This window comes from Lutjanus erythropterus, chromosome 20 (genome assembly GCF_056507025.1).
Source record: "Lutjanus erythropterus isolate fLutEry1 chromosome 20, fLutEry1.hap2, whole genome shotgun sequence".
Lineage (NCBI taxonomy): Eukaryota > Metazoa > Chordata > Actinopteri > Lutjaniformes > Lutjanidae > Lutjanus > Lutjanus erythropterus.
In genome coordinates this window covers 7328707-7352573 of record NC_139336.1, presented here as the reverse complement: position 1 = coordinate 7352573, position 23867 = coordinate 7328707, and the positions used below count along the sequence as shown (strand labels likewise).

At 38.4% G+C, this 23867-nt stretch overlaps 1 protein-coding gene across 4 annotated transcripts in view; it reads right to left on the bottom strand.

Annotated features, from left to right (window-relative positions):
* tjp2a (tight junction protein 2a (zona occludens 2)) overlaps nt 1-22860 on the bottom strand; it is a 46306-nt gene extending 23446 nt beyond the window's left edge. Inside the window, exons 1-2 of one of the 4 annotated variants that reach the window (XM_084745395.1) lie at nt 22672-22860; nt 7309-7438 (exon numbers count right to left, since the gene is read on the bottom strand). In XM_084745395.1, the coding sequence (XP_084601521.1) occupies nt 7309-7314 (6 nt within the window). In that variant the 5' untranslated portion in view covers nt 7315-7438; nt 22672-22860. Of the gene's footprint in view, nt 1-3639; nt 3953-7308; nt 7439-12529; nt 13010-22671 lie in introns of those variants that run through there. The other 3 variants (XM_084745396.1, XM_084745394.1, XM_084745393.1) reach the window with 3 other exon arrangements.
* Nucleotides 22861-23867: the final 1007 nt, after the last annotated feature.

Below are 23867 nucleotides of genomic sequence, written 5' to 3'. Positions count from 1 at the left end.
CTCAGGGAAATGGTGATAAACATTTTTCACAATCTTTTGACATTTTACACCATGCACAATATTGTTTTTGCTCTCCAATATCTGATATGCCAACATTTTCCAACTAACACTGGAAATTGCTGATAATGATACATGCATATATTTTTCCAGCTACCTGCAGAGAACATCAAGTCTCTGCCTCCTCTTATCATGATAGCCAATACTTTTCAAAATGTAAGTTTTTAGCACAGTCTGTTTTGATTAAATGAAGAGGAGACAAAGGAGAGGGAGTGGTTGTTTTGTGTGAGTGGGGCAGCAGGCGTCCAGCAAGAGCAGTGCAGGCAGGGGCAAGAGGAGAGAAAACCTGATGCCAAAAATGAAACCTATGTGTGTCCTAATGACATGTATTGCTAGCTTTTTACCAATATAGGCCATCTGAACCAATGCACTCATATCTAACACATTAAAGTTTGATGCATCGGATGCATGAGTGAATAGTTACACCCCTAATATATGTGTGTGTGTGTGTGTGTGTGTGAGAGTGTGTGTGTGAGTGTGAGTGAGAGAGAGAGAGAGAGAGAGAGAGAGAGAGAGAGAGGAGAGAGAGAGAGAGAGAGAGAGAGAGAGAGAGAGAGAGAGAGAGAGAGAGAGATGATGGGGAATTTTGGGGGCCTGTACCAAACAAACACGTTTTCTTTTATCTGGAGAACATGACTTGTAGGTCAGGGCATCTCTGCAGCACTACAATACTTTATTATAATGAATTTTAAGCGAATTTTTGCGAATTTGGTTGGCCATTACTTCTCTGTTAATCTAATTGTAGGTGAGATCTCTAAAAACACTATCATTATTATATTTGGAGGAAGAAATGTAATTTATAATATTGCATAACTGCATTTTATAATATACTATTTCACAAATGCATATTTAGTTTCAGATTTGAAGTTTTGGCTGCCCAAATACACCACTTCTGTTGGTGTAAATTACAAATGGGAATACAACAGAGAAAACTAGCCCACCTTTCAAACTAACAGCCTGTATTTTAAGGATTAGATTAAGATTACGGGTTGTGTATGAGGACTGAGGTAGAAAAGTGGATTTTGTATTTATTTTTTCACAAACATGAAAAGTGTGTTGTATTGATACACTAACCAAGCACTAATTCCTCTCTGCATTTACACAAAGTGCAGAAGAAGAGAAGGCCATAATGTGTGGACAGAAGAAACATTATCAACTCATGAAATTCACATAAATGACTTAGAAGCAACCAAGGAAGTGTCTGGAGCGAAGCCAATACAGTCTGAATCCCACCGTCTTCTTGTACTATGTGATATGATCGTGATGACTGCTTGCAAGCAGGCCTGTCGGATAAGTCGTAGCCTCCTGAGTGTTGGTTATTACATAACAAAACACAAACACATTTTCACTAATGAGGAGGGAGGTTGAAATACTAGGTCACTGAGCAGGACGTGACTCAGAAAACAAATTATTTAGAGAAGAAGTCAGCTCTTTTCAAAAACTAAAAATATAGCAATTGTGGGAGGATTTCAGTCAAAGCTCTGAAAACTGCACTGAAATACAGTCTCTTTGGGTAACATTCAAATTCAAACATTAGGCTATACAAAATCACAGTTCTTACTTATTTTTTCTTCTTCTACTTCTTCTCTGGTTGTGTTAGTGGCTTTTGTAGGTGGAGAGATACATTTGGGAAATTCTGAGATGAAGCACTGGGTTAAACAAAAAATGTCCACAATATAAGTGTACTCTCAATTTAAATTTTCCCCTTTTTTCATAACAAATATTAAATTATATAGGCAAATTTTTTAAAGCATTTATGCTGAATAAGACATCTTGAGCTGAGCTGCATTAAAGCAAACATTATTTTCATCATTATTATTATTTTATTAGTAATAGTATATTAATTTGCCATTTAATCACATATACAAACTATATATGATTATCCGAGATTATCCGATAATCACGTGTCCAAAGTAATGTCTACAATTCTGTTTTGTCAAACCAACAATTCAAAAAACATTCAGTTTACAATCGAGTTAAACAGAGAAAAGCATCCTCACACTGAAGTTGCTGGTACCACGGAAAATTTGACATTTTTTTTCTTGAAATGTGACACGACGGCCTTATTATCAAGATTGTTTAAATTGTTTTCCCCGGCAATCAAATCAATTAGTTATCCAATAAACCTTTTTCACAGCAGTCATTTTGACATGAAAAAACAAGGTAAACACAGATGTTATCAATGATACCAGCTAAGGTTCCACTCCGTTCAGATCAAACAGAAGCGAGGTGCTGCTACTGTGCATGTTGGCTCACTGGAAAGGCTCTGCTACACCTAATGGGACATTAATTAGTATCACTGGTAAAACCTGAGTTTACCCTGCTATTTTGCATCTATATGGCTACAGTGAAAAAGGTCTATTGTTTCAGCTCAGGTTTTTAAATAGAGCTTGTATTGCTGAAGTTTTTCAATACTAGTTTCAGTGCTAATACCACAGCAGCTGGAAACTGCATAAAGAAAGACTGATATGTTTTCTGAAATTGTATTGAAATTTTACTGACTGTAAGATGCTGAAATCAAAATAAAGTATAAGATGCTTAAATTGCCTTTCCTCCTTAATATATTTGTTTCTGAAAAATAGACTTTTTCAGGCAGGCATACTGATATTAAATAGTGGGGTAAACACGTTACCAATGATTCATTGATACTATTGATGCATTTAGGCCACTGTCACAGAGCCTTTCCAGTGAGCCAACATGCACAATAGCAGCACCCTCTGTTCTCTAATTAATATAATTACCTGTTTACCATATTCCATCTCAAATTATCTGCTACACTCAGGGGAGGACTGCCAGTTTTTGAGTATGAAACAACTCTGTTTTAAGACAAGTGGTGGCTAACAGATTAAATCCCTACTTTTTGTTCAGAATCTATTTGGTAGAAAGCATTTTGGGGGAGAGTTAGCATAAATACTGTAACTACATGTCTTTTCAACCCAAAACTACCCAACAAGCCCCTTAACAGCTGATGTGCGAGTTTCAATGTGCAGCAACGCTGGTGGGTTATACTGGAAAGATTGGACGAGTCTGCCCCCTGCTGGGGACAGAGCTGCATTACACCGTGAGGTACAAGAAAGAACAAAACACCAGTCCACGAATAACTTTAAAATAAAGCAATTGCAATGACATAAGACATTTGTAGCCTTTAGTTTGTAATATAGTACAGGCCACATCACTGTTAACAGTTGTTCCTCCTAAAAATGGGTAATTAAACACAAAAAAGGAAGCAAAAATGCTGTTTTGACCACCAAAGGACAAATACTGCTGAGCGGTCTGTAAATGCGACCAGGTGATAAAATATTGGAAAATACAACACACTATTAAGAGATATAGTGTCAGTACAACGTTTAAAACAGGACTGATTAACTTTGAACGCTTTTCTACTGCCTGAATCAGACTAGCTAACGCTAGCTGACAGCTATCACAGCAGGTGCAGCAGGATGCAACAGGCTCCACTAGGGAGAACTACATGGAAAGTCCTAAATAACTACTTCCGCTCAAAAACATCCACACAAAATGCCATAACGGGAGTACCAAAGTGCTCTTATATGTCAACTTTTGTATTTACTTTAAGGTACTTACGGTGAAATACTGAGTTGCATATCTGCTCAGGGAGAGCAGCCCTCCTCCGTTAACTGGCATCACGCACTTTGAACTGTCGGGACTGCTACTAAAGATTAAAACAACAAAACTATAACTATTTAAATGCTTCTTGCCGTATGGAGGTCAAAGTTTTAACAAAACTGTGAGTTTCAGAGTATAAAAAGTGTAAAACTATCGTCTATTTTACTTTGAACGTCGCATTACTACTTACTAAAAACATTAAGATTAGACATTCTGGGCAAAAATTAGCGCCGACGACTCCTTGCTCGGTCCAGGTTAAACCAAATGGAAGAAGGGGTGGAGGTAGGGGTCACATTTAAAAACAACTGTGATAGATAACAGCGAACTAAAGCGACGTGTAATGACCTCAGCCTCGTTTAGCTATGAAAACTACTTATTTGGTTATCAGTATTAACGAATGGGTGATAACATTATAAGAACATGTATGGAGGGTTCCTGCACCTCTAGTACCGCTGAGATGGATCCGTCCGAAATGCCCATTGATTTTTAGGGAGCCTGCTGAGAGGGTCCCAGACAGACAGCACACAAACACATTTCACACAGCACAACGCAAAATAATACTACGGAAGCCCATTTCCGCCAATGTGATGGGGAAAAATACCAGTATCTCAGTATCTCAAAAAATAAATAAATAAATAAAAATAAAAAAAAGTTAGCCTACTTTCTCAAAATAGTGAGAAACTTTCTTGAAATAAAAAGTTAGTGTCTGACATGACTAATGAGTATCTCAAAATAATGAGCTAATATTAAAAAAAATGAGTTAGTATGTCAAAATAATTAGTTACTTGTTGCTTTGTTACTATGACTTTCTATCTCAAAGTAATGAGAACCCCTCTAAAATAATGAATTACCATATCAAAATAATATCTAGGTCTGTATCTTTTAAAAGTTTATCATCATTCTGAGAATGTTTATCATTATAATCACTTACAGGATCTTTTTTCATCATATTGGCGGAAAATATATATAAATCAGAGAAAGATGTAAAATTAAAAAAAAAGAGTAGTTTTAGGGAATTAATTTAAAATGTATTTTCAAACATTTTGGACACCTCACACTTACAGAAACAGCCTTTCAAAGGCAAAACAATGTAATTTAGTGTGTATGGAATATTAGAAGCACTCTAGATTAAGGATAGCATCCTGAAAAAAGATTAAAACCAATATATCACAGCCCTAAACTACATAAACCATCAATACATTTAACAGGGCAAAATCAATTGTTACTTATTTATCTTTTTCTCTTTAATTCCCCACCTCTGCAGTCTTTTCAACAGTTCATCCAGAAGATGGTGGATGAGGTTGAAGACAGTCAAGTTCTTAAACACCAAACTGACAAAACTTTCTTAATGGCTCTGCCTTTGTGCATGGCAGCATTGTCATGTTAAAACTGGTTAGGACCTTCAACAAACTTTTGAAAGTGCACTGTTATCTATTATGTCTACATTATCACTGAATTAAAACATTAACATTTACTTTCACTGGCCCAAATCATGAAAAACAGCTCCAGGCCAAAAAGCCACCAATGTATGTGGACTCAGGTTTAGCCTTTTGGAGCTATGTAAAAAATGTAAGGCTCTTATGCATGAGCAGCTGAAGCAAAGGTCTTGAACAACTAGACGACCATGTGCAGCTGTCCTACAATAACCTATTGTTGTTTGTGTGTGAGAGTGTGTGCGTAATACTATGCATTCAAGCCTGCCCTTATCTGGTATTTTATCAGCATGGGACAAATCACAGATAAGAATGCCAGCTGACCCTGAAAATGTCAAAAATCCCAAATACCACATAAAATGTAACCGTTTCCCTTCAATACCCACCATTTTAACAAATAACAGAAGCCTTTCTGATGGCAAAAAGACAACATTTTATCCAAAATGTTCAACTTCAAAAACAGCCGCGCCTTAGGAATAAAGAAATGCCAGAAGATTTCAGACAAATTAAGGTCAATCAAGTAAAGTCACCACATTTCACATCAAGTGGAAAATGTGAAATAGGCCTTAAAATAGGCCGTCCTAATGCAAAACAGCTTCACTGGCCTGAATAATTTGTGTGACCAAGACATTAGAACAATGAAGCTTCCGGGACATGACATGTCTCTCTGGTTAATCATCATCCTGGATGCAGGAGGGGTCACCAAAGCGTAGTTGTATTCAAATATGGAAAGTCTGGGAAACAATGACTCACTAAACCTCATATCTCCAAATAATCTGTGTTTCAGGAGAGAAGCAGCATTGTTTGCTGCTTACCAACTATTTTTGGATGAACTGAAAAAAAGAAAGAAAAGAAAAGGCTTTCATGCATTTTTCATCTTATCCAATGAAGGGATTATGAAAGAGTTTATAAGATTAATATTCATGAAATTTTCAATGACCTCATGCACATCATCCAAAGTGAAGTTAAAGCATGAAAATCACCACAGCTACATGGACCTTTGAGGTTGTGCAAGTGGAATATAAACCATGCATCCATGTGATTCTTATGGTTGCAACTAATATTTTTTTTCACTATTGATTTATCTAACAATTATTCTCACTGTGAAAAATTCATTACAATTTCCCAGAGCCCAAAATGACATCTTCGAATTGCTTCTTTTGTCCAAAGACACTCAAACACACTTCATTTAATATGATAAATGCCAAAGGAAAATCCTTACAAGGATTTGCTTAAGGATTTGCTTAAAAAATGACTGAAACGATTAGCATCTCATTTTCTTTTCTACAGTTGAAGCTCTCAACTGGATTCACAACTATGAAGTGTGCAGCATAATCAGTGCTAATGCTACACTTTTAATAGACTAACATTTTCAAAACTGGTGAATGCAGACATGTTAAGTTAAATCCCTAAAACACACAGTCAGGGGTCAACAGGACCACACATATGGATGATCTAAAGACAACACCAAATCCGGTTCCACATCACCCTGAAAACTCCAGCATCAACATTAACCTTATCTTCACCTATTCTATCTGTGTGTGTCTCCATACTGGGGTCCCTAAACTGAATAGGGTCTGACTGGAAAGCTAAAACTCTTGTGGATTCAATGAGCCAATTATATTCAAGTGTGACAATGGTAGTCCCTATAGTAGCCATTCTTTTGTAGTAAGATGTGCCATCTGGGATGATAATGTACAGTATGTAGAAATCTCAGGAACAGAAGTGCTATAATCCAAAACAAATGCTTATATAAATCTCCAATATTCCACATCCTAGCATGAATTTTTCTACGGTGTTCCTAAAAGTCTTGGTTTCTTAATGTGGTATTATGGAGGGAGTTTTGACCATTTTATAAATTCTTGAGTGGTCAAAAATGGTTAGACTGTGCACTGAATCTTTGGAATAAATGGTACTGACCCAAAAACTGGTGCAACAACTTATGAGACGTGACAGAGCATGGGAACGCCATAATATATTTCAGTGATGATGTCCTAAACCCTTATATATTCTAAACATTCAAATTTGAATTTTCCATGTAAATGACAAGGAAAACTGACACACAGGGCTGAGCTGCATCTCAAATTATTCTTCAGGTTCCAGCTTTCAGATAATGTTAAAAAAAAAAAAACAGACAAAAATGGGTCTATGATAGTGAGAGTGAAAGAGGCTAAACATCATGTCCACAACGTACCATCATAATAGCCGAGTAGCTGCGTGAGGAGAGTCGGCGCAGATACAGGTACTGAGCTTCTCTGGACCAGCGGAACTTGCGGCTGCACTTGAGCAGGTCAGTGCTGGTCTGGTCAGAGCCAGGCTGGTCCCTACACACACACACACACACACACACACACACACAGAGAGAAACACATTAAACACAAGTGCATTAACAGAAAAGTTTCCATCAAAACTTATCACCCGGCCTGAGTGACCTGACTATTATTACCAATAACAGGTACATTTCTCAGTTTAGAGGGTCTATGACTTCACACTACATGTTTGTAGTTTAGTTGTGTTTAGCCCCCAAAGCTTTATTCAGCCTGTGGAAACAGTTGTATAAAGTCTTCTGGAGGAGCTTTGTCAAGTCTGCGATAACCCTGATGACATCACTTTGACATCACCAGTGTTGTTTTCTCAACTTGGGCTTTGTGACTAGAAATTTTCAAGATAAACTTGTGTTACAAAACATTTGAAAGACATGGGTATTTACCAGGCAGAGAGGGTCTAATGAAAAACACCATCATGGGAAATGTAGGATGCAGGGTTCTTGGCACTTGACCCCAATTAGTGACTAAATTTCAGTCAGTCTCAGCCTCTGCCAGATCGATTCTGACCATTCTGTGTCTCCTGTGTTTATGAAAGTGCAATACTAAATTTCTGGACTACCTTTTTAAGTGAAGATGTGGAAAAGACGTTTACAACAGCACACAACTAATACAATCAGCGTATCGGTGATTTTACATGTTTTAGCCCATTTACTAGAAATCATATTTAAATAACATCATAGCTGCATCTTTAAACTTTGTGAATGCAAAATTCCTGCCTCACAGACCTCCACTGGGTTACATGAATGCTTGTGAATGCTTGCTTCAGTAGCAATTGTTAAAAAAAGATCTGCCCTTACATTTATTTCCATGTAATGATAAAAAAACTGATAAAGAATAAATCACTGTGATGCATTAGTCTTCCTTTTTTATTTTACACTGAATGGAAATCAATGAAAAAGAAATGACTGCTTGAATGCAAATATAGAAGATGAGATATTTCAGTCTGGAGTAAAATGGACCAACCAAAAAACCATAGCTCTAGACCTCTAGTGTGACTAAAACTGCCAAAAAACTCTCTTATTCCTGCTTCTCAAATTTAATTTTCTTTTTTCATGCATTTATAAATGGTCTATATTTTGGCTTTGGCCTGTTGGTCAAAACAAGAGGTCACCTTGGCCCTTGGATGTTGTGACAGACAATTTTGCCTTTTTGCTGCCATTTTTCTGCTTCAGCTTTTGTACATTTAACCAGCCACCATCAGCTCATCAGCCAGCAATATATATATACCCCCCCCCAAATATCCCAAATATCCTTATTAATAAAGGAAACCAGCACTGCCATTCCAGACACAGTCCTTGACCTCCACACCTCCAGCGTACAAGAGTTATAAATAGTGAATAAAATGCAACATTTCCCAGAAATAAGCCCCCCATATATGGCTGTGAGTAAAGCCAGGGGAGGCCAGGCAGACACTGATACTACTGGTTATAATACTATAATCTGCAGTTACAATTCAAGAGCAGCATCTCTGACCTGATTGCTTACAACATGTCCGAACACGTGGCGTTCTCTACCGAGCTGAGACAACTTTTTACTTTCTCAACTTCGTGGCTGCGAGTCAGGACTGAGGTTTCTGATGCATTCAAATTGTCTGACTGGATTCAGTCAGAGACAGCTGTAACACTGTGCCAGGGTGAGGAAAGCACATCGCCTCTACATGACTAAACCTGCTGCTCCTTACACATGAAGAACAGACATGTAGGCTTAACAAAAGCATGAGGAAGGGCTTGGCATCTCCAGGCTCAAGTGAAGTAATTCAATTCATAAATCACTTTACTCAAAAGACATAAAAGGGGTTTACTCAACCAATTCAGTAGTGTACTTCTGTAAGGGCTCACAAGAGACATTTAAAAATCATCCATGCAGCCAAAGGCCAAATTACCCTGACTCTCTAGTATGGGTCAAAAACTCCAAAAACTCTGGATGCTACAATTCACCTAAACACCCAATTTAACACCTTCCAAAATCCACTCTCCAAGTTTGTAATGCAGATTTTCTGCTATAAATTCAAAGTCTTAAGCCTCATAACCTAGGACCAAAACTCGGGTATTATTGTATATTATTACAATAGTACAATATTATTATATTGGCACTACTATTTTAAAACACCCAATCCTATCTGGACAAAATTTCTGTTCAATTACCTATAACTAGAAATCTACTCATTCACGCTGAGGTATTCATTATCCATAATTGCTTATTCTTGAAGGGTCGTGGGGGTTGCTGACATTAGGTGAGAGGTGGGGTACACCCATGCACACCTAGGGGCAATTCAGAGTCACCAATTAAGCTTAACTGTATGTCTTGGAGAACAAATGCGGTCATGGGAAGGACATGCAAACTCAGATCGGACTCAGAACCTTCTTGCTGTGACCACTGCACCACTGTGTCATAGTGAGGTATAACGGATTACATTTTACCTGCCTTACAGGTGATGCTGTTCAAAAAATGAACATCACATAAGTGCTAATTTGACTCGGACTGGGGCAGTAATTCAAAAATAACTTTTAACGCCATTCAGTGGAATCACATCATCATTAAAAGAAGATATTAGGTGCATTTTTGATGCCTAATTCTAACATATAAGACGATAAGATGTTTTCATATTACACACACAGGTTTGTTTAATTGATTAATTGAACATTAATATGCAATGTGATGAACATCAGTCTGATTATCTAAAAATGTGGTTTAGTTTAGGTTCAACTTTACTGTCACCACACACAGTAAGTACCAATACTACACAAAACAGTTTAGCGTCTAATTAGATTACAGTGCAAATATTAGCAAATTGCATACAGTATGCAGAGATACATGAATGTGTAGAATGTAGAGTAAACCAATGAGGTGGTGTAATAAGAAAGGCTGTAACTGTGGTATATACAAAATCATGCACTAAGACTGAATGTTGATGATATATACAGTATGGACAGAACCATTCCAGCTCAACTAAATCCAGTAAAATGAGTCGGGCTATGATATTGTACAGTGAACAAGAAGTATGTGTGTAATACTATACAGTGGAAGAAGAAGCCTTCATGTCTGATGTACGTTGTTTTGGATTCATATGCGTTCTATCAATGTAAAGAGAGTTTTCATAAAAACGCAAAGCTGGTTGTTGGTGAAATACTTTTACAGAAGGTTTTCCTGTTACACTGGACATTCAAGAGAAAACAAAATCACAAAAGAGCAGAAGGTCAGATTATGACAACAGCATCAAACAAAAGGGGCATGTGGATGAGTGACATGACATACTTTCCAGGGTTCCAGGTCTCTCTTTTCTCTCCAGAGATACAACATGTTGCTGTTCATTTTTGAATGCTTGCAAGACTATTAAGTAAATCGTGGCTGAAAGCAACTTGGGTTTTCTGAAACGAGTTTAAGTAAAACAAATTAAACTTTGACTATATCTAAACAATTGACCCTTTTGAAGTCCAGCCCCTTTTCGCTCTGTGTTCCATAGGGAGGCCACGCCTCTTCCAGGATACCCCATGGGACCTAACTTCAGAAAAAATATTAAGGGTGGTGTTGAGGGACAAATCATTTTTTGATCCCATTTGAGCTGTGCCATGAATTACGCATATGATATTTGTCAATTTAAAAGATAATTTTACAAGACGAGAGTTGCAGTTTGTCATAGTATAGTGTGAAGCCCCTCAGTGGACTACATGTCTTGTCTCGTACAATATCATCAACAGGAATATTGCTGTCCCTTCTAACGTTATCTTATCAGAAGTGTTTTATACAGTGACAGCACGGTCCTTTTATCAGCTGAGAAAGACCAAGAAAACCCATTGTTGTTTGACTAAATCCCAGTGTGAAAACACACAAACACTGTCACTTCAATGCTTAACATTAGTCTTTGGAGGGAGAAAGTCATGATGTCACTTATGCAACTTCCGGGTGGGTAGTGCATATCTTCATAGTCTGACACTTAAATAGTTTTATTATGTCTGGGTAAAACAGATGCAGAAAAAACAAGAGTTTTGTAGTCAAGCCTACCTAAACTAATCCAAGTGATGACCAAGACCACAGTGTATCGAGACCGAGACAAGACTAAGATTTTGAAGTACTGAGACAAAGACCAAGACGAGTATCTTTTAAATTAACAAACATCGTATGTGTAATTTGTGGCACAATTGAAACTGAGTCAGTTTGTCCCATGGTGGTCCACCAGACAGGGTGTGACTTTGTCTCTCTATAAGAGCTGGGCAAGCTTGGTACCTTGGTCAACTTTCACCTTTCCTGTACTTTTGCTATGTGCTCGGCTCATCTATGTTGAAAAGAAAACCAAATTTTAGAGATGGTTCAAAGACGAGGCTGAGGCACCTATAAAAGCAACATATATTCACATCTCAAGTTAGCAAATGTCAGCAAAATGCTACATAACTAGCTAGCTAGCCTACATCAATCAGCTAGCTAGTTAGCCAGCTTTTTACTAACATTAGGTAGCTAGTTTTAGTTCCTAACATTAGCTAATATATGCTGCTTTTACAGGAAAAGGAGAAAGATGACTGAGGTATCAAATTTGCTCAACTTTTGTTTGGAATGAAGTCTGACCACCCCCAAAAAAGAGCATTCAAAATATACATATTTTTTATGTACTGCTAGTGGTAACCTAGCGATACAGATAGTAGGTTAGGGCATGTCTATATCTCAGATTTTGGCCACAACTACCCTGGGTTACCCACAATAAATGTTTGAGACATTGTCTCTGAAAAGTCATTGTTGTGTCATTTTTTAATGCTATGAGGACCATAAACCAAATTCCATGTATTTTCATTGCACCGGAGTTTAAACCTGGGCATATAAAACCAAAACTATCTGCATGATCAGATACCATTAGTCAATTCACCCTCTAAAGGGACACGTTATAGGTCATTTATTACATTCCACCAAAATCCATCTGTTGCTTCCTTGAGCTCGACACTAAAAGGCAGCCATATCTCAGAGACATTGTCAGGATTTATAAATAGACCTGTTAGAAATAAACAGCTGCAGCAGTTGTTACAACATACACTTCACTTTTACTATGCACAAGCTCTCTATGCATGTCGACACACACATACTCTCAGTGATCTAACTCACCCCGGGGGTCTCCACAGTTTCCTGCCGGGTGGCAGAAGCTCTCGTTTGTTCAGTGGTACGATCCCCATGGCTGCCTGCATGATCGTGATGAACTTCTTAAACTTCATCTTCTAATTCTCCTCTAAACATGCGACAGCATCACACGCACCACACTGCTCTGACTGCCGCTACACTGGCGTCACTCATGTTCTAACAAACTGAAGCACATTCAGCATCTCCACGTTTGCTCATCTCCGTATGCATCATCATGACCACAAACTTGTCCCACTCTCGCCACCTCAAAGCATCAGTTTTTCCATGACAACGAGTCCCAGCTTCAGCACCCTGGAGTGGCGAGGTCCCCGTGGCGTGGCTACTACAAGTGCTGTCCCCCGACCACCCTATCTGACAGATGTCCTTTTGGCTTTTCTGAGTGAGGGTGGATAAAAGGAAAACAAACGGCCACGTTCCTGCCAGGCAGTGGGCCGGCCGAGAGATGATGACAGCACGTCACTCTTACATAATTCTGGAGCTTCTCTGGACATTACACTAATGAAAACGCAGCCTCTACCACCACCACAACCACTGCTGCTGCTGCCGTTGCCGCTGCTGCAGCCACTGGGATAATAGTGGTACTAAGCCCTGACAGATCATGTATGCTCCCCGCCCCCTCCTCCTATAATCCCCCCCATCCCTGGCTTAGTCTTCTCACCATTTACACCCGGACAGACCCATCTACTTCACCCTCACATCCTCACACACCCATCCACCCAGGCTAACCCCCTTACGGAGGTTCATTAATGACAAAACTTGTGCTAAGCTGTCATCAATCTGCACTTCAAGATTTGAATGTGCACGTGGACAGATTTGAGTGCAAAACACGTTTTCAGAGTAGTCTCCTGATTTTGTGCACGCTTCATCTGAAATAGGCGCTCACTACTTTCTCCAGCTGCTTTGGCAGATTCTGAATGAGATATTCAATCTAACAATCACAGGAATTAAAGGCAAACAAGACTGTATATATTTTTCTTTTCCAAAAAAAAATCATGATGATACCAGTTTAAGGTTTCATACCTTTTCATAATGCCATGACCGAAGAAAGACAAACTATGCATTAGTTGTCACATAATACTTTCAGATTTTTCAATCCTCCTGTTTGCGGCACAATCTCACAAATATATGGTTTCATTTCTAAGAAAGATTTAGTAATTCCCTAAAACAGCTTAATGCTGTAGTTTTTAACAAACATTACTCAAACAGGATTAAATAGTGCATTTGTTGGGGACTATTTTCAGCTTCAGATAAATAAACATTGAGTGCTCTAATAAGTTTTTAAGTATGCACACATGTCACCCAGTGCAACAGTGTGGCTCACTGATGTGTTTTTCACAGTTTTTTGGACAACGATGGAGCTCCATGGCACAGAGAAATAAGATCTATCATAGGACTGAACAATTTTTGAGAAGTATCTAACTGCAGTCATTTTGAATGATATTATTATTAATTGCGATATGATTTGCGACATTAGAGTCGCATCATTTTTACATCATTAATGACACACAATATTGTTATTCGGATGAATTCGTAGTTGACTTTAGTCCTTCCATGTCATTTGTTGACAATAAAAAAATATAATTTTTTTTGTCAAAAATTACTACTAAACTACTACTACTAATACTTGGTGTAGGTCAATATTAGTTCATAGTATCATAGTATAGTACCACAGCAGAATCCAATGTGTTTATTCCCCCAGAAGTTCTGCTCTGCCCGTTTTTATCCTCTGGAGCTCCCTAGCGCCCAACAGCTTTCTGTCGGTGAGCTTTCTCCCTCCGCTCCACCCAGCTGTCCCCACACAACACTCTGCAAAGCCTCGCAATACACACATTTTTTTTGCTGAAGTTGAATATTTTCAATACAATGTCACCAGGGATATTGTCTTAAGCTTGGGGCTGCATAATATGGTAAAAAAGTCATATTGCAATTATTTTGACTGAAATTGTGATAGCAATATACAATACAAGGAGTGGAATGATCATTTTTGCATTACAACTTTCATTTTTACTGGAAAAGAAATGTGATGATGTAATATTTGTTGAGGTTCGTACCAAACAAACATATTTTCTTTCACGTGGATAACAAGATTTTCAGTCCAGAGCATCTCTGCAGCACTACATACTACTACTACTACTACCAATACATACTACCTCATTATAATGCCATCTTATCACACATTTTTCCTTTTTTAAAAAACTGCAATATGGTTCTACGATTTGGATATTGCATTTGACCATATTGCGACTTTGATAATATTGTGATTAACTGTGCAGCCCTGATTAAGCTGTAGTTATTTCAGGGTTTTGTTTTGGTGTTTTTTATATAGCACAGAACTACTAGCACTAGCTACAGGTCACGTCTGTACACAAAGCTAAAAGATGACTGTGTTACTGTAATAGCTAAAGTTTTGCTTTCTTTTTTAAAGCTGACTAGCAATGTTATGGTGGCAATTTCTACAGTTTTTTAGGAAAGCTGCTGGAAATTCAGTACTTTTTGGCCATAATAACTACCAAAAAAACATTAAGATTCTAGAGGAACTACCTTGAAATAATACAGATAACTAGGGCCAAAAATAGCACTATGTTAAAAATGGCAGCACCGGGGCGCTCTCATGGCTCACAGGTTAAGACACCAACCAGGAACCACAATGCCCCTGATTTCTCCCTCATAGCCTGTCATCTCTACACTATTTCTAAATTGGGCCAATGAGGTGATGCGGCTGGTTGCAGCATGTGGTGGCCTGGCAAAAAAAATTGAGCAGGTTTGGCTTTGCTGCAACATTGTGTTGCATTTTCACTGCAATTTTTAAATCTGAATGCCCAGTAACAAGACAGAGATTCAGAGAACAGTTTTTAGGACAGTAAAAAGCTAAGGGGAGGAGCATGCTTGAAAATAGCCTGATGTCATAAAGAGGACAAGGTCTAAGTGGGTGAAAGCTTCAGGTCAAATCTGATCTCACTTGCACACTCTCAAATTTCTATTTGCAGACTTTTAACTGTTTGAAATGTTTCGCGCTCATTCAATAGTTTTGTCATTTAGAAACTTCCATAATGCGTCCCTTACTCACTCCTCCTGACACAGAGCACACTTCTTTACTCCCACACATGCCACACCGCCGCACAGATTAAATGTCTGTATCTTGTAGTCCCAGAGTCACCAGCTGACAGCAGGCCGCCATGTCCTGAGAGGTTTGAAATAAATAAATAATCTCGGCGGCCTCTTGATGAGCTGCCAGCCAATGCAAACTCCGGACAGGATTTATATCCCAGCAGCTTGGACGTCTGGATTACGGCTCTGGATGGTCGTGCCATGAGAGCTGCTGCAGATTTCACAGGGCAGCAGAAATCCTGCAGCACTCCAAAGGGGGGCTGAAAATACCAGGAGCACGGCGGGGGGAGACGCAGGCATAACAAGCGTCTATTTTTGAAAACGTTGGGTAACAACAGCACAAAGGAAAAGAAGGAGAGAGGTTTTTTAAGTTCACCCTGTGTGTCGTCTTTGTCAAACGAGACCAGATTAGGAGCCTCGTCTGGGATGAAAGTACTGAGGAGAGCAAACCATTAAGCTGCAGAATTCACACAGCGGCATGACATTCACAGGCGGCTTTATCATAATCCAACACCTTACAGTAATCTCACAGAGAACACTCATCCAGCCACAACTGCATCCAGACACCGTGTATGTGTATGTGCAGGGACATAAACACAGACAAACACAAAGGTACACAATCACACCTGGTACTTGATGAATGAAGGCATCAGAAATCCATACCCTCTTGACCTGCATTGTTTTGTTTGTCTGTTGATTTCTTGCTTGCTTGTCCTGCATGTGCAGGAGTCATTATTAGAGCCTGTTTACAGTGACATACATACGCCAGTGCATCCACATGTGCATGTATTCACACACCAGTTAGCACAAACAGAAACACACGCACAAACGTTTTCTCCATGCCAGATTTCATCCTCCGAGGGTGAAAACTGTGGCCGCCAAAGAACCAGTGATAGGCCAATATCAGGCCAATAATATCGGCCGACCGATGTAATTGTGTGGCTTTAGTTAGTTATTACTTTGTTTTTATTGTTGTTTAAGATAAATTGGCACCCACTATAGCAGTTTTTATAAATACCCATAGTAAGAAATGGGTTAGTGTGATTTTAACAAAGTTAACATTACTTATGTCGTGAGCACAAAAAACTACACCTCCCATGAAAAAACTACAAGAACAGCTAAATGAGTTTAATAATCACAAATAATCATTGGTAATGTGGATATAATGACTAAGTGGGTAAAGGCAAATAATAGGACAACTAGAAAATTCTGGGGAATTCCAAAAATGACATCCCTCTACTGTTCTGCAGCCTTTAAAACCAGGAAAGGAAGCATTTACGCCATGTCATGATATAACAATATTCAAATGATAAGATGTCTAGTCTTATATGTCAGTATCGACATAATTTCAATACACTGCCCAGTCCTATCCATGTATCAATACAATACTGCCACACAAAATATCACTTACAATGGCATGATGATGTTGGTCTGTGTCTATCGTACGTGGTCGTTTGCCAGCTCATTCACCATTACAACTTAATAAAGCAATTACACTCTTTAAGGCATTTCAACACAGACAAAATTGCTCTCAACTACCTAAAAAAGTACAGCTGCCTGCTTCAGTCTGCAAACTCACACTGAGTACTGCACATTCACAGTATCTTCTTTATATTATTCACGGCATGTCTTTATACACAAATACAATCATTGGTGTCTTCTACAGAGTCAGAAGTACCACACACATGCCCATGTACACCCCTCTAACTTGGTCTAGGGGTGTATTTTCACACGAACATGCACTTTACTGAATGATCAAATAAATTTTAAAGGAATACCATAGGCAGCAGTGTACATCTATGATCTCGCTCTTTTAAGACTACACAATGCTACTTGTCACTTTGATCATCACTACTCTAGGTTACAATACAGTATAGAATTGAGCAGCCTGTGGCCTTTTGCTGCATGTCAACCCTCCTCTCTGTCCCCGTTTTCCTGTCAAGTCTTCAGCTGTCCTGTCAAATAAAAGCAAAAAAGCCCCTCGAAACAAAAAAAAAAAAAAATGAACCAAAATAAAACTGACAGAAGGGCCGGACTGAGAGAAAAAAATTACACATCTGTCCGATACTTCAGCACCACAGACAACACCATGGATTTATCAATACACAGCACAGACAGACACAAGCTACTGATATTTCAGAGCCGTGGTCAGAGCCACAGATTCTAACCTGCACAAAAATGATCAATGAGTCAGCTTGAGTGTGACGATACCTGATTTTTGGGGTTGATGACAATACCAATATTAGGTATTAAATAAAATCTGATATAGGTATACTTAATGATATTCTTTATTTATGTATATAAAATCCAAAATTACATCAGTGTACTGAAACATTAAACTTGCACCGGTAATTTTAATGATTATAAAAAAACACAAATGCAACAACTTAACACGCTACCTATAAAACTAAAAACATATAAGAATAACAACAATGTGCATTATGTTATGTAAAAAATATTGAGTAACATATACGTTGTTACCAATACAGACCAGTTCATCTATATATATCTGTGTGGCACTAGTGTTTGACAGACTTACACTAAACAACCCCTCTGCCTCGGCACTCTCTCTGGTGTTTGGGGACAAAAAGAGGGGATTACAGGTTAAAAAGGGGGATATATTTGGCTCATCTTGCTAACAAGGGGGAATGCATTCACCCTTCATCCTCCCTCAAATCGCCTACTGCTTCTATAACAGCGCCATTTGGTTTTGCACAGATGGTTGCATGATGGTGACCAATCTTCAAATCTCTCCAAGATTTGAAAAACATGTTAAGCTTCTTGGCTTTTTACGTTTTGGCTCTGCTGGATTTTCATAACTGCATGAACCATTTTAATCTTTGGAAACTCTGCAGTCATCTCCACTTTTTCCCACGCGTTCTCACCAAGGCCCGGGCCGACTCATCAGGAGCGACTGATACAGTGCAGATGTATAAAATTATATTTTTAATAGTGAACTTTATTTTAGTTTTAAATGATAGTTTGAAATACTTACATATAGATGTTTTATTAAGTGTTAGGTATGTTTTTTGTTTTGGAGAAATCGGCCACAGAGATGCCTTCTCTCAAATATAATGGGACTAAATGGCACAAGTCCTGTATCGCTCCAAGCAAAAAAACAAAAAACAAAAAACACATCCATTTCAAAAATGTGTCTCTTTCCAAATTTCATGACCCAGTTACTTACGACAATCCACAGACGTTGTGTGAGTAGATCAGGCACTTTCCTTCTTTCAAGACTGCTCAAAACAAGGTCTGTAGATTATTTTGAGCATGATCATGATTTTTGGAAAGAAACACTGGTTTAGAATTGAAAAATCACATGTATTTCTTGGTGCTTGACTTGTGCCATTTAGTTCCATGATGTTTGAGAGAAAGCAGAAATCTCTACAGCAGACATCTGCTGCAAAACTCTGCAACTCACATCAAAACATATAGATGTATAAGTAGCACGACAGGCCAAAGAGGAAAATATGTATTCTTGATTTGGGGATCAACTGTCCCTTTAAAACTTTGTGATTTAACTCATCAGCTGCCATTTTTTTCATTGTAAAATCTACTCAAGAAATATTATGACCGTAAACTGTGAGCATCAAGCCTGCAGGCCAGAGCTTTTAATTTTTAAAAAGACTCAGAATCAAATTCAGAAAGAAGGAGAGGGGTTCATTCTTCCGGATAATTCCTTTGTCGCTGCATGTTTTCACTATTTAATGAACTCTGAGAACGCCTTCTATTTATTTTCTTGTGTTTCCACAGGGTGAGCAAATGTAGCTGGAGTTGTTTGGTCGTCTTAATGCTTTTACATAAGCGGTTTGTTTCTCTGCCCCTTGTCACTTCCCCCACGTGTTGGAGTAGTGCTGTAGTGCTGCATTGCTGAGGCCCAAGGCCATTATGCAATGTCCATATGCAATGCATGTGCGAGCCAGATGGAGGGACACATGCCACTCACAAATCTGTGATGAGAGCGTACAGAGACACAGAGCGAGGGAGGGAAGGAGACTGACAGACAGAAGGAAGAGAATCAGTGGGTGCACGTGCCGTCCGCAGGTATAATCTGGATCATCGGGGGCGTGACCTGGAGAGACAAACTAGAAAGTGGAAAAATATGACCTATTACACTTTTGCATGAGACAAAAGCCTGTTCTCTCTGCGTGCAGGTTTTTTTTCTTTTCAAGAGAAGATGAGAGTGAAACAATGCAAGTTGAAGAAAGAAACAGCAGCCCAGTTTAGACACTGAACACAAGTCTGTCCCTCCTTGCTGAATCCCACCACAACCAGGGCTGCACCTGAAGACATTATACACAGTTTACATTCTGGAATAGAGCTGCACAATTAATCATAATATTATTGAAATTGCAGTATGGCCAAGTGCAGTATCCAAATTGCAGAACCAGAATTTTTCGAAAAAGGAAAAATGCGCGAGAAAACAGCATTATAATGAAGTACTATGGGAAGTCGTCCTTAGAAACTGTTTGGAAAAGGGCAAGCACTTTCAAAAAAACATTTGGCTTTTGATTGGATGAACCATCTGTCTATCACGTCTAAAACGGTCTAACTTCAACCAGTCAGACTGAACTTTAGCTGAAGTCAGTCAGGGGAAGAGTGAAAACATCTTTTCCATCGAGAAAAGCCTTGAGTGTTGTTTTCTGCGCTTCTTTCAGTGAAGAAATGCTCTACAGTTCTGATATAACTGATGCTATCACAGGATCTGCGCTAACCTCTTCAGGAGCCACCACTGTTTTGTGTTTTGCATTTGTTCATATTTTACAAAGGATTTAAATCTAAGCCAGGCTGAACAGCAATAACAATCATATCACATCCATATCAGTATCGGCCAATATGCAATGTTCAGGTGTTGGAATTGGTATTTTGAAGAAAAAATTGGTGGTTTGATGAATATGTTATCAAAACGTCACATCCCATTTCACTACCTCACATACAGGCAGAACAACAATGCCCTCGGTTTCCTTGTGCATTTGTTTTATAGAGAATGGCAAAGGATGGGTATCGAGAACCAGTACTAAATCAGCACCAGTTCCTGACAGGTCTATACTGAAATACAGATAAGCTCCTGGACAAATAATACTTTTATCTGTATTTATGTAACATCAAATAAAACAGCAGACAGGGCAAAACATATAAAGGTGTGGGCTCACTTTACTAATTTTAATGAAAATGCAGCTAAAGTAACAATAAAATAATTACTGTATCTTTCCACATCTTATCATGTCATGTTTTTATTTTTAGCACCAAATTATCACCAGTAGAAGAGTATTGATAAGAATCAGCAGTGATAAGCAGTATCAATATTACTATCAATAAAATCTTAACAACTATCGCACCTACGCACAACATTCACATCTTGAAAAGGATGTATGAGGAGGGATGTGGTTGCAGTGGGGAAATTTGTGCTCATGACCTTAGTATTTCTAAAATTATGCAACACATTTTCTGGCTGTATGACAAGTATGATTGCTACCAAGATGATAAAGAAACACCATGAATTAAATAAAAAATGAAAGTTGCAGGACTAACATTCTTTGAGTGGATCTCAAACTTGTACGGCCATACCACCCTTCAGAAGCTGAAAAAAGTGCCTGCCCTACACCCCACAATTTTTATCAATCATTAACAATGACAGGGGAAGCAGTTCAAAAAAGAGATCTAAATCGAATGTTGGTGAAATAAAGGTCAGTATGATAGCAAGAGCAAACTCATTTTCCCAATCAATCAATATAAATCATATTCAATCAACTTAAATTTTCTCGACCCTTGAACCACTTGAATAATCCAAGTAATTGGTAACTACTTATACATGCAGTTAATGTAGCCACAATATTACCCCAAGAAATACGTTAGAGATAGACCAGAGCCTATGATATTATATCTGTATTATGACATAAGATACTGTTAGATTGTGATATGGTAGAAGTGTTGTCTTTTTTGACTGGATTACACTAAAGTCTTGTTAATTTTTTCTGAACTTACTAGCTGTTTTATTATCCACACTTACCCAAGTCATTACATCATCATGAAAGTGCCAATAGTTGTCTATAATATTGTCGCAATATCAAAAAATGTGGAGTTTTTTGGTCAAAAATATCACGGTATTTAATTTTATCTAGGGCTGCAGCTAACGATTATATGTTGATTACTTTCTGGATTAAACGATTATTAATCAGTAAGTGGTCTGGTCCATAAAATGTCAGAAAAATCTAAGTTGATGCCCTCACTTGAAATGTTTTGCCCAAATATATTCACACAAATATATTAAGTTTACTGTCATAAGAGGAATAAAGAAACCAGATAACATATTTGAGAGGCCGAAATCAGAAAATTTGGACATTTCTATCTAAAACATGACTCAAAATGATTAATTGCTTATAGAAATAGTTGGCAACTAATTTAATAGTAGATTAATAACTGATTAATCCTCGCAGGACTAATTTTGTCCTAAAGTCCCAGCCCTAAAATATGATGGAGGAAAAGTCAAGCCTCACAAAATGAAAAGGAGCAGTATTTGTACTGCATTTGAGTAGAATTATTTGACTAAAAGGCACTACTGTACATTTCTGGAGTTATTTCTGACTTGCAAAAATAAGTCAAAAGTTAGTTACACCTCTGGAACAACATTTGTCTGTGCAAAATGCTGCTGACTACTAACCGGTTAAAACACACAATAGCTCTAAAGCAGTAGTACAATGCGGGCCCAGCCCCACTTAGAGCCTCTCATGTATTTACACTGAGGCTTGTTTGCATGCACACAAAGCAGACACACAACGACACTGTGTGGCTTGAACACACTTTTGGTCACATCTGGCGGTGGGCTAACAAGGACTGCTGCCTTTAAGAGCAAGATAAAACTGTCGTTTAAATGTAAACTGCTTAAATAAACCCGTAAGACATGTAGGCATTAGTACAATGCCCTAATATGGCAGTGAGCGAAACGCAGCTCGGTGACAACATGTCGACATTCAGGACGAACAATACGACCTACTTACCAGGTGAAACTCCGTCTGTTCTCTGTTTTTATGTGGCCCGCGGATTAATCCGACAAATATGAGTAGATATGAAGGACGCAGAGGCCGGTGAGAGCTTCAACAGGACGAAGTTTTACGCTGGTGAATATTTTGATTTGGTCTGGTCCTGTTAGTTATTTCCTGGTTCTCGCAGGTATGTGGGCGGGGTTTACGGACTGCAGGTGTGCTGTGTTCAGGGCTGCAGCGATACTGTAGTTTCGCATGTGACTCCCTCTGGGTGCGGCAGGTGGTGTCATGAGTCACCATCCGCTAACCTAAATGTGACACGATGAGTCAGTTAACCACTGACATATTAAAAAAAATTAACGGAAATCATGAGCTGAACAGCAAATGTACATGAAGGCATGTGAGGCTTTAGTTTGAGAAAATGCATCTTATATTGATAGGAAATGACAGGCTGCTACTCACTACCTGTTATTAACATCATTAATTAGAAAACATGTAATACAGAGGCCAGCCAGGCATTTTGTCTGGCCTGAAAACTGATATAGGGGAGACCTGGGACTGATGTAACTCAGGGTTAGTTGTAACAGATTCAGTATGACCTATCAGAAAAGTGTTGCGGTGACATCATCAATGTCCTATATCTTTGTGGGCAACATCATGGAGTTTACGACCAAAACACTGATTTTCAGGTGAGAAAGTAAATCTTTTTTAATCTAGATTAAATTTTTGCAATTGTTCTGTATACACTGTGAAAACTACAAATATAAATCTCTTAATTATTCTAAAGTCTCTCAAACAAGTGTCCAGTATTAGACATTAGAAGTCTCTCATGCTGATATCCATTCATAGACAGATCCCAACATGTCACCACAACAACAGAAAGTGCACCAAATTGTCCTTTTAAGGGCACTTCAGCAAATATTATATACAGATTTTAGGGCTGTGTGTTTTTCCTCTGCAGCCATGCTGGCTCTCTCTGCAACTGTTTTGCTTCTGCCCATAATGCAACAGGTGTGCCCCGGACTAAACTCTGGTTATGTGACCTATTACACTCTGGATCTCTAGAAAATAAACCTTACATAAAGAGTAAAACATTTTTTTATCCAAACAATATTTAGGTGGTATATTTTATATATTTTTTTAAATCAACATTACCTTTTTAACATCATATTTAGTACATTTTTTTTTTTAATAATTTATAATGACTATAT